A 12,606-nucleotide genomic window follows, 5' to 3' on the forward strand; every position below is an offset into this window, starting at 1 on the left:
GCCAATGTGTGCTGGATATTTTGTGGCTCAACAAAGTTTATGTACTTGTCCGATGTAACTATTCAGCCGTCCTATATGATTTTTGACTAAAAGGCTCTCGATGGTAAATCCTGAATCCACCAGTGGCATTCAATCTGATACATGGCGGTCAATTAGTAATATGAGGTATAAAATGATAAAAAAAAAATTTAAGTGATGTATATAGTTTAATTTAAATATAAATATATACTACGAACTGTGCCAATATATTGCATAAAGCATAAAAAGAATAAGTTTTATTTTGTGATTGGAAAATCCTAAAAAGGGTTGTCGGATCTGTTACAAACACAGCATCGAATTGCATACTTTTAGGCGGCAACACATATCCTACATAAGAGATGCGCATTTGTAAACACCTACAAATTGTAAACCACTGCAAAAATTCATGTTTATTACATATTTCAACAATATTTGCGGCATTTTCATACAATTTACCAGTGAGCTATTTCATTTATTGGTGAAGTGAATTTACTAGAGACAAAATTGAAAAAAAAAACCTTCAGGCTGTCGTGTAACATTTGGCAATCGTGTCACATAACACACGCGTTAATGCACTTTCGGTAACTCGTTACGGCGAGCTCGCTCAACAGTCTTTGCACGTAGATCAAATACCCAGCTCGTGTTGGGAAAAGTTGTCCTGAGACACCGAAAGTCAGAGCACATTTTCCACCTCACCAAACCGTACAGCTTGGTTAAATAATTTGAAAAGAACATATTCGGCAGCCTGGTGTAGCTGGAGCTGAAAAAAACAGCAAATTAAAACACACAATGTAGTAAAACTGTGCGACAAATAAACAAGACAAACAAACAGTATTTGCTCGAACACCTGATCGTGGCTTGCCATAGCGTGGACGCGTGCTTTTCGGTGTGTTGCTTTTGCCACTCTCGTTAAAAATCACATCAGCTTACCAGAGGTGTACTGTCAGCGGGAAGGTTCAAGCTCGCTTCAAGTTTGTCTGCTCTAAGCTCGGATGTCTTTCAATGTTTCGTTTTGGCAAGTGAAATTGTTTGGTTTACACTTTCCAGACTCACTGTCGCAACACCGTAGCTCCCGAATGGTTCTATTTGTACAACACGGAGAGCTTAAATGGTAGTGAAAATGTGTGCCCAAAGTCGATCACCGTCTTCAGTTTGCTGGTGAAAAGTGATTCCCTCGAAATAGCAGGCGTTAAATGATGTACCCTTCGCTAAACAAATACAGTAAGTTGGGGATTGTTTGCCTTTCCTGTTGAGCAAAGTTTTGACGCCCGATCCTGCCGGACACTCTTCGTTGCTCCGTTTCTCACCGGCTATTCAAGGTTCTCAGCTTACGTCCTACAGTCACTTACCTTACCTCATCAACCAAGCCGATTTTAAGGATGATGACACAAAGTATCCCAAAACAATCAAGAGGACATTGTTTACTTAGCATTGACCCTCCGTCTCACTGCTCTACAAAAGAAGATGTTCGCTTGTTTATGGATTAGTTTACTTTTCCGGCAAACCGTCCTTATCCCTTCCGGTTAGCGTGTGACCGACTCTTTTCGAATTAAATCACTTTGATCCATTTCCTGGACAAACTACATGCTTTTATCTCTCCGATTTGCATGAATCAACAGCTGTGTGTCCGAAGGTGAAAGTTTGAGAGAACGAGAACGAGAAAAACCACCGACTAATGGAGGCGCCCCATCCTTCACTTCCCACGAGGAAAGGTGATGATTGAATGCAAAAGTTTCAAAAACCGCACTCGTCCGCCCGGTCGGTGGAAAAGAGTGTGTTCAAACGAGTTGCATTATGTTGCAATCGCAGCCACAGCCAGCACGATACGGTGGGATGGATTTATGGGTGTTTCTGTATGTCAGTTGGTTTCGTTTGTTCGATTTGTTTGTTTGTTTGTTTATTGTGGTTGGTTTGTTTTAGAATTGTTGAGCACATACGCTGTGGGTGTTTGTATTGTTTCCATTCTATCGCTGGGCAGAATGAACACTCCAGTAAAACTGTGGGCAATTTATTTTGCATCATTGTGCTTTGTTTTGATCATTCTGCGTTACTGATTCATAAAAAAAGAATAATTCAACATGTTGTTTCGACGCCAGAAGAGCCTTTTTGTGGCTTCAATATTGTTACATTTCAGTTTCATTACAGACTGGTTGTGCTAGTTTGTTTGTATAATAAATTGCCCTCTCCTCTACACGCTACTGTGTCCGTTCACTCCCCCAGGCATTGTAACATTTAATTCAACTGAAGCGTTACTAAAAAAACAAAAAGTAATACATTTTAATACAGCATCCCAAACAAATGTTTACCTATCAGTTTTTTCATTGGATTTCCGAGCAATCATTACATTTTAGTAAATCAAATCAAGAGTTTGCTGTAGTGTGCTGAACATATCCCAATCAATTAGAGAAACTTTTCCAAGAGCAAATGATTTTAGGGCTTTAATTAAAGTTGTCAAAGCTTTGGATTTCAATTATCCAGTACTAACCATGAAGTGGGTTGGTATTAATTAAGATGTAACAACAAGCCATGCAGTTTTTAATTGAAATGACTCATAAATAAAGAGAGCTTAAAAATAAACAAACATAAAAAGCTCAATTCAGGATGAATATATGAAGCTTTCCCAAAACCTCGTCCAGCAGCAACAAACTTTCCTGGTTTGTTTTGCTTCATACTCGTTTGAACCCACGAATTGTTGCGGGAATATTTTATTACCTCAGACTATTACCTCGTGGGTGCTGTTATTAATCATTTTTACATACATATGCATGCGTTGCGGGAAAAAGAAAAATTGAAAACAAAACAAAAACAGCTTCCAACGCGGTGCCACCGTTTGCTGACGCTGTGTAAATTGTATTCATTCGGGCGCAAGCTAAAATTGGAAATAATCCATGCGTTATGAGCAAACTATACTGGGCTTGGGCCAGTATGCCGCTTGTAGATTGGTTTGTTTTTGCTTTTTTGTCGGTTTTGTATTATTTTTCCTATTTCTTACCGTTCCACTCACCCCTTTTGCCTCCCGTGCCTCGTCACGGTGCGAAACTGTTTGCGATTGGTTCCGCATTTCGGGGGAGAAAGTGCAACTGCACCACTATGCAGTGAGCGCTGGTTCGCTTTCATGTTTGTCATTATTTTAAATTGATTTACGGGGATAGGTCTTGTTGATATAATTACGCCATAATTGGAGGACACATGCGAGTGCGTGCATGAATACGTCCTCCTCCACGAGGCTGCAATGAATTGGTCGATGGAGCGTTTACTCTGTGGAAAAATGCTGATTCAATGTGCTGCTGTGAAACAAATGGTGTAAAGAAAAAAGGGCGTTGGGAAATAACAACCCACCAACTCACGTGTCAATTTCATTACCATTGAGCTAGTTTTTGCTGCTGATTTCTTTCGGACTGCGATCGTTTGATGTATTTTTGATTTATTGCATGCATTATTATCATGATATTGCACGGTTGGGAGCAGTTAAAGGGCATTTCATTGCACCGCACATCTAATCTCATTTGCACATCCAATTAAAGCAAACGCAGTGCGGTATGTAATGGAGCTGGGCAATGGTTGAAAATGAGTGCTTTTCCATTCATAGGCTTATTAATGCATCGAATAATTGTAAATAAAACACAAACGACCCATTTTTTCTATTTTTTATAGTTTACAGTTTTGATACTTTTATTCATTTCTGTTTGTTTTTGCTGCTTTTTGGGCTTTTCGTATCGCTTGTTCGCTTGTTAATCATTTTTTAGCTCTTTTTTCGTTTGATTTTCCATTCCCTTTTCTCATTATGTCATAATGCTGCTTTATAAACACTTTCAACTCGCTTTTCATGATCTTTTACCTTTCCTATACAATTCTCTATAACTTTTTCCCTTTTCTATTCTTGCCACATTCGACGTCACCTCAACCCAACCCATCGCGGGTCTTCAATACTATACCTTTACAGTAGGAATAAGAAGTAACAGATTGTTTGCCAACGAGGAAAACGATCGCTAAGCTTTCGGCGAAGGAGAAAAGGGTGGAGAGAGTAAGGGAGCTTAGGTTTAAAGATTAAACGGTTAAAGCGATACCAATGCGATGGGCGAGTTTGGATTTAGCGCAGTGAGCAGTCCTATGTTCATCAGCTTAGCTACTTTTTGTTTAGTCTCTCCCCTTTGCTACGTAATAGTAAAGTGTTTAGATGGAGCATTTGTGCGATAAAATCAAAAGCAATAACGAATGTTTTGGAGCATGTGATGGAACTTAAGAAGAGCATCGTAACCATTTTGTGTTGTTTTATTTGATCTGCTTTACCTCTGTGTGTTTTTTCTCTTTTTTTATATAGAAGTTAGTTATTTTACTAAACATTTGAGCTTTGCCCGTAAGAGTTTTTCTTTCGCTTGTGTTGCTTATGATCTTTTCTTCCCTTTTCATCTAGTAATTGTTGTGAAGGCAATATTACAAGGAATAATCAATAGTAACAATAGTTCATAGGACCGTCGGTTTTGCTTCCTTTCTTTCATTAATCGTTTTTCATCTTTTTCTACACGTTGTGCAACAGTTTAAAAACTGAAGAATGAAATAATCAATCCGTACTGCCTATCATCGGTAATTACGGAAAAATAGACGAGTTTACATCCTGGTCACGGCGCCAGCTGTATTTACCCTCAGATAAAGAGAAACAAGAAGATACCGTGTTGCTTTCCCTATACTTTCCCTTCGCACGAATCCAGTCTACTTCTTTTTCGTTTTACTTTAACTCCAGCGTGTAGCCTTGTGTTGGTATGTGCTTTATTATCTATTTTTTGTTGTTTCTTTTTTTCTTTTTTGCATTTGAGTGTTTGCCTTTCTTCCGCGAGTAACAATGCTTTAGCTATTCACTGTTTCCAGCTTGTATGTGTGTGATTTTTGCACCTTTTTTATGCTTTTCAATCACCCATTAAACATCGCTTTCCACTCAATTTACAGCGCTTCTATGGTCATTTACCTGCAGCCAATGGAGATGCATCCTTGCTTTCGCTGCTTCCCCGTCGCTGTCATCGAGATCGTACCGGGTGCGATCGTGCACCGATCGGCTTCCCTTGTGGGTGGCGATTAAATAAACGTTCCCAGCCGATGGTGCAGCTGTACTGGCAGTGTGTGCACAACCGCAAGCACCGTGACAATGGCGAGTGTGACCATGTTTGATGAACTCCATCGCGTTAGACCCGTCGGGGTTGCGCTTGAGCTGAAGTAATCCCGGCATTTGCCACTTTCCGGCGTGTAATCGACGCAGTGCATCTGTTTTGCCAGGTCCAGCGATGAGTTGGAGGTTGTGACCGCAAGCGTGGCAAAAGAGAGAGAGAGAGAGAGAGAGAGAGAGAGGTGGGAGAAAATGGATAAAAAAATCAATAATGTCATAGAATGGGTCTTTCATGGTAGAATTCTATTGGGAGGACAGTCGAAACGAAAGCATGTGTGTTGCTTAAAAGTTTGGTTGTCCACCCTTCCGAACTGCATTTCTATTCTGGATGAAAACAGTCTAAACATGTTGGGGTTCCAAACATGTTGGGGTTCTAGTTGCAACCACCTTGTACTTGTGCATTTCGACAAAACCGTTGCACAGTTTTCATTGTCACCCAGTTAACGAGTGCAGCATAAATCATGGCCTACTCGTTGCCATGAAAGGGATAGAGAGAGAGAGAGAGAGAGAGAGAGAAAGAGAGAGAGAGAGCGGATGGGAGAGAGCCACACTTCTTCTAATACAATATGCATGAAGTGGGCAACAGAAGCTCTATTTATGTTGTGAACGGGTAAATGTGGATGCAACTGAAAAACGTACACCGTGACCCAGGCATTTAAAATACCACCCCACTGTAAACTCCATTGTAAGTTTTGTACCATTTCCCTACATCATGATTGTTCGGGAGTGGGCTAAACGTTTGAATGTAGTGTGTTATTTTCACGCACAACTAAATGCAGTAAAATACGGCACCACACCGTCCAGTGGCGGTTTAACGGGTGTGCCATGTTTTATTCATCGATCCGACTCGTCCTCCCGTGTGTAGTGTTGTGACGTAGAGACATTCTGATGAGTATAGTAGACGAGAGGGTGTAAAAACTGGTTGTACAACGTTGTTGCATTTGCAAACAAAAAAGCGACGAGGTGGGAATCGCGTTCGGTTGGCTTAAATGATTCGCTTGGAACCTCTTTGTGGTGGAAGGTTAGAGGTGATTCTGGATACAAATTGGCTTAATTGTTTTGCCACGATGGATGTATTGGGGAAACGGTAGCAAAAGGACGCGATATTGCTGCTTGTTTTTGTTGTTGTGTGAATTGGTAATTGTATCGTGTGAATTAGAATAACACATTCCTATTTGGAGAGGAAATTATGATAGCAATGGGGATTAATGTATTTGTGTAGGCGTTACAAAAGGTAACGAGGTAATGCGAGGATTGTCCGTCAAGTTTTTGGTACATGTAACCGAATTGGTAAATTCGTGGAACTTGAAAAACATTTTGTAATGTAATTGGTATTAATCCTCAATTTCAAGAATAGCACATGAGGTTCATCGGATTAGTTTACACTTTCTAATATTAATACGAGAAGTGGACACATTATGACTAAGCACAATAACCATTGAACAAATCAAAAGTGATTCAATCCATGGAAAAGCAATATTAAATTAATGTTAGCTTTATTGGACATTGGACAATATTCTATGTATTGATACCGGGAACACATGATTGAATGATTTAAAATACGAACGATTTTTATGATGCCACTTCTAAGAAAGTAATTTTGAACAGCTCAAAGATTGCTATTGAATCTGATTTATTAAAGAGACTGTTTTTTCAATAAGTTTCCTTACCAGCACTTATATTTGTCAACATTTTTGGATAATCAAAGTTTTCCTTTTCCTAAAAAATTCTTAATTTTAAAGGATTAACTATTAAACCTACACATCAATTTAGCATTCCAAGTCAAATGTCGTGAAAAGCTTGCATTGAATGATGTTCCCAGATTTCGAAGGATCCATTCAAATCTATCTTCATTTGAACAAACGGCCAAAGCATGCCTGATTGCGTTTAACATCGTTACAATGGTGTTGTTAATAGAACAATTATCAGTCCCTAATTAGCTCTCACTTTGTCACCCCGTTACGGCCGTGTCCGAGCAACGAGATCGACCGAAGGAAAAGGGATCGAAGAGGAGCAGCATCCAAGCGATTGATGTTTGCTCTCCAACACACACACACGTACAGGCACCAACCAGACACATCAATAAATAAACAACCGAACGGCGAGCAGAAAGAGGAAACCTTCACAGAGCGCTGGTTAGAGTCACAACTCCATTCAAAGTCAACACCAAAAGCACGGCCAGTTGTAGCGAAATGTTCTGCATCGTACCGACTTTTCCGGTTCAACACACGCCAGACTTACCCGCATCAACGTGTTGGACATCTTGTCGAGGAATTTGCGCGTGAACAGCGCCGTCTCGTCGCCGCAGGCATGCCGCACCGTAAACTCCGAGCACTGCATGTACTTCTGGAAGGCACTGTAATAGAGACAAACAGGGAGGGGGAGAGAGAGAGAGAGAGGAAGAGAAGATAAGAAGAACGTTTAGTGCTCGGAAGATGAGTGGGACTCGTACAACGCAAGGGTATTTGAACGTCTTAGCGCACCGTAGCGTCTTAGGCCTCGGGAAAGGAGATAAATACAGTTCACACCCTCCCATCCAGAACCGACTTTGTGCCGCAAGTGGTGCGTGTAATCGGTGTGAAATTGACGGGAAATGCACTTCGATACATTTGAAGGGAAAGCTGACTACACAGAACGGATTGACTCAAGCGTGTGATGTCAGTTGTTGATGGGGAGTATCATTAAAGAGTCGATAGAGCTTATATGTTAAGAAGATGGTTTAATAAGGTATGAGCAGAAGTTGCATTCATGCAAATAAGATGATATGTATGTATATCTTAAATCTCATAAGTTAACAATGTTTTCATACTGTAACAATGAGAAATTTGCAATGTTAAACGCCCAAAAGTATGCAATTTACATGTCAAACTCTCCGTTTTACCATTTTCCGATGTATTTCTCGAATTATATAAGTTTGTAAGAATAGTTTGCACAGCTTTTCACTTTACACATACACACACTAACAAACCTAGCCATAAACATTCACATTATCGATCTGACGGCCAATTGATGAGTTTCCAATTCCATCCAATTCCAGCGCAAGACAATAACCTCTAAATGGAAAGAAGGGACGACAAACTGAAACTGGCCAAAGCTGAACCGGTCATCGGCCTTTACCGAGAGCGTAAATGAATCGTCCGTTTTATTACCCACGACACTTACACGTAAGATCAACAAAAAAACCTAATTTGATGGTCGTTTACTGCTCGCTGCTAACTGACTGGACGTCATCTTTTGTTGCCTCCGGGTTGCCTTTCGAGCGAAGAAACAATACAATAAACCCAGACTCGTTTGCTTCGCTCGCTGTGGTGGTGATGGTCCAAAAATTGAATGGTCATTTGGCAGGCTGACATTTGCTGTCTCAGCTTCAGGGAGGGGTTCAATTTCACAAACTAAGGCTCAATATCATCCGGCAAAAAGGCAACAAAATACCGACAAGAACAATTCGGGGAAAAGGGAGGCCCAAAACCACAAGATGGTGCGATGGCGTAAGCCCAAGCGAAGATACCCGTTACATGGGAAATAGTGCACTGTCAGAGTCACAGCGGTCACTTTACCGGTCAGTGTGAGCTGTCAGCTTCGTGTGAAACAATAAATTTGATTGGCCTTGGATGGTGGACGAGAACAGCCGATGATGCTTTGGTCTAATGGTAGTTAGTTACTGTTTAGGAAACGTTCGTTGGGTCGTATTGCATGCCAGTTGTTACAATCATCTATTAGGACGATCCTTTAGGATACAATCAGAATGGATTTGCTTGGTGTGTGTTAGTAAGATCTTTATATTCTTCCCCGGTTTGCGTTCTAGTTTGTTGGATTGAAAAGAAGCGAGCTTGTTAAAAGTCGACAGATTAATCAAACCAAAGGTTGTGGTTGCCTGTATTATGACAAACCTACGAACATTTTAGGATGTTAGCTTTGACTATATGTAACGCCAACATGTCAAGTAAGGTCCAAGTGATGGCATTCAAGTGTTTCGGTGAAAAGATCCTTAAAAGATGTTTAAAGTGTATAAAAACGAAAAATACCAGTGTTTCGTCTAGAAGCAGATGTTGGACGCAATGATCACAACTATCTAGCCCAAACCCATTTCTAAACCTTTACCCATGCATCAGACCATCTCGACGTCTCTTTAAAAACTTACCAGCAAACCGTTTTAAGCCGTTCCTCCTCCGCATCCTCGACCGACTTGGTGCTGTTTGGATGGCTTCGGCCCAAATGTTCGTGCTGCTGCTGCTGTCTGTGATGGTGATGCTGATGCTGACTCATGTCACCGCTGTGGTACTGCCCACCACCATTGCTCATGACGGCCGCCGGATGTGTGGCCATTGTTGGGTAGATGGACGACGCTACCGTCGTGGTGGTTGTCGTTGCCACCGACTGGCCTATCTTCGCCATGGTGCTCTGGTAGTGGATCGCACACACCTCGTAGTCTTTTTTCACATGCCGCATGCACGGTGCATGTCTAAGAAAGTCTGTAGAAAGGGAGAGAACAGATGCAAACACATACGGTAAGTTTTTTCCCACCTGGTTTTGGTTTGTTATTACGGATACGGTGAATGTCAATTCAATTTTGGGGTTTCCTTTTTGGACCACACTGTTTAGAATCTTGGACGTACGGGTGGGTGCTTTTGTCCTGTCGTTGACATTCGAAACGTACGAATACGATCCAAGATTCTATTGGTAAAGACATTATGAAATTGGCAAAAAAGAGGAGCAACAAAAAGTGGTACAACTTCGAGCATCCTTTGACTGTGGGTTGAAATGCAACAAAAAAATGGTAAACATATATGATGATTACATTAAAATGAGTTTAGAAAAGTACGATTAAGACACAAAAGAGAGCAGTTCATAAAAGTGATCAAAAGAGTTTATATATTGTGTGTAGAACATTGATGTTGTTTAATCTGATAAGACAATTTACATTAAGGCATCCCACAACCACACAAACGAAAACTTGTGCCCACACATTCAACCAACACGACCATTAGACATCATAATGTGGCCTCTTCCAACCGCAATGGTTTGGTTCTGTGGTTTCTGGTTGACTTTGGGGATGAGGTGAAGAACATTATCCAATCAAGAGAGGAAACGATTGTATTATTGACACTTGCCTTTGAAATTGATTGCCTAGGGATGGAGTGGATTTCAGTCGAGGAGTCTAGGAGTGAATTGATGAAGCGTGCCAAATTTGGCATGATTTGACCTTTGGCACATATGTGCTGCCATGCATTTTATGATGTAGGATGAGGACTGGACATTGAACTTGAGATTTAATAGGCCGTTAAAATTGGCTGGTCCTTAAGAACTTTGTTTTAGGGATAAAAATCAATATTATCTAATAGTTTATTTGACTAGTTAATAATTCACAAAATTTGCTTTATTATGAAGACCAATATCACAATGGAGGCGCATGGTAGCTCACGGAAAATTCACAAAAAAATGCATACCGCGAAACATTTTACTTGAGCAACCAATATTAACAAGACTTAAACAAAGATATCTGTTTCAATTCTTCATTTTAACAAAATGCTATACGTATAACGCGTGATATTTTATTACTAAAAGAATATCTCGATGAAGCAATTCTCTCATAATAACAATTTTCTCTGCGGTGTTCAGCAACAAAACACTCGACGAAGTAGCAACGTAAACAATGTACTCAAGATTAAATATCATTCCATTCCAAAACCACATCCTTTTGTGGAAGCTGTAGCGAAACCAAACCATTATCCGTTAAGTATTACAACACAACGAACCCAACAAACCATGGCTGAAGTGAATCTCATGTCGTGCAATGTCTGAATCATCGTATTCTGCTCTCAAATGCACGATAATCAGCCAGTGTATAGAGAATCAGGTGATTAACTTCAAACTAAGCACAGCACAGCAATCGCTACTAATTAGCGGCGAACAAGGCACTGCTTTTCGCTTTCTCTCAGACGCATAATGAATTACCCACAAGAGGAACATCTTTTACCAGTCTTTCCTCCATGCTAAAGTTCTTCTAAACAAATATCATGCGAAACAAGGTGGCATATAATTAAATGGAATTAATCGCCTTACTTTCCACCTTCACGAGGAAGGGCATACTAAATCCGGATATGCATTCCCCCCACAATGCATGTGCTATTTTGTCCAACATGACTCCGGACTGAGCGGAAATCCTGAAATTCTAACTGACTTCCGCAATGCGTAATAAGAACTACAGCATTATGTACACTTTTTTGCTGATATTGTTGATGAGAGGTCGTTTTTTTTTGTTACATTTTCATTTTCACCATTTTCATTACTGATTTGAGTTGTTTTTTCTTTCTTCTCTGGTTGTTGCTGTGATTGCTCTCTTCACATCGGATCATTAGCTTTCAAGTCGTCAGTGACTCGTTGGTGTTTCGTAAGGTAGTTTTGGGTATTCCGAAATTAGCTACACACTGTGCACACTGTTTCGCTTGTTTTTTCAACTTTCACTCGTTCAGCTTGACTGCTAATTGTCGATTCCCCTGAACCACCTTTACGCTTATCCATTCGAGTGGCATGTGAGTTTGTGCGTGAAGGTGGACAAAAGTTTTTCCTCATCACTGACGTGCCCAATCACGGAGCAAATTAGATGGAAATGAACAACTTTACCTCCCCTTGTTGGCAATTCAAAAAGTCCGATGAGTGTTAAGCCACAAAGTTGAGCTTTACATGGCGTTTGGGGAAAAGTAAAATACTGCCAAATTTCTTGTAACAAAACTTTGTGCCGTTACGGGCGTGAACGCGATATTTTTCGTAAACAAAGTATGATGGTTTTAAAATTCATTCTACGATAATCATCACCTGCAGCGTGATTTGCAAGAGATACTTTGATTTTATGATTCTTTTGTGTATTTTGTATTGCGTGTTCCGGAATGAAGCAGTGCTGAGAAAAATTTTACCGACTCAAATTGACTAAGCAATACTTTTTGCAACATTTCAATATTTGAGATTGCAAGATTTTTGCATTTGATAAACATTTTGAGATGCCATTTTGTGATGCTCATAAAAGAATGTGACACGATTTCACCAAGGCTTGATCAGATCGTTCAAATATGCTCTCAATCCATGATTGCACAACGTACAGAAGAGATCAACACATTACGGAACATTTGTGGGTCTTTATCGTGATTCTGGTAGACGTTACCGAATCTCGCAACGGGCCTGAAATCCTTTCAAAGCAGATCTCCTCACCGCATAATGGCGAACAAAACAACCAAACGTTCGTTGGGATGCATGATACTCGTGGCCCACGTCAAATCCATCATTGCACGAACGTCCTCCGATACGCGAAAAACGTCCAAATCTTGGCTGACGAATACAGTGGAATTCCATCACATTGCGGCCAACTACTCATTGTGCCCTCGTAGCCATCGTGGGCTGGATGCAACGGTGAAACGGAAATAGAATATGTGACG

General features: G+C 40.5%; 1 protein-coding gene across 2 annotated transcripts in view; it reads right to left on the reverse strand.

The window, feature by feature from the left end:
• Positions 1-4,732: 4,732 nt before the first annotated feature.
• Positions 4,733-12,606, reverse strand: part of LOC120902710 — a 37,995-nt gene continuing 30,121 nt past the window's right edge. For both annotated transcript variants that reach the window (XM_040311688.1, XM_040311689.1), the window contains exons 5-7: positions 9,318-9,648; positions 7,418-7,532; positions 4,733-5,274 (exon numbers count right to left, since the gene is read on the reverse strand). In XM_040311688.1, coding sequence (XP_040167622.1) covers positions 5,089-5,274; positions 7,418-7,532; positions 9,318-9,648 — 632 coding nt within the window. In that variant the 3' untranslated portion in view covers positions 4,733-5,088. The remainder of the gene's footprint in view (positions 5,275-7,417; positions 7,533-9,317; positions 9,649-12,606) is intronic.

This window comes from Anopheles arabiensis, chromosome 3 (genome assembly GCF_016920715.1).
Source record: "Anopheles arabiensis isolate DONGOLA chromosome 3, AaraD3, whole genome shotgun sequence".
NCBI classification, from domain to species: Eukaryota; Metazoa; Arthropoda; class Insecta; order Diptera; family Culicidae; genus Anopheles; species Anopheles arabiensis.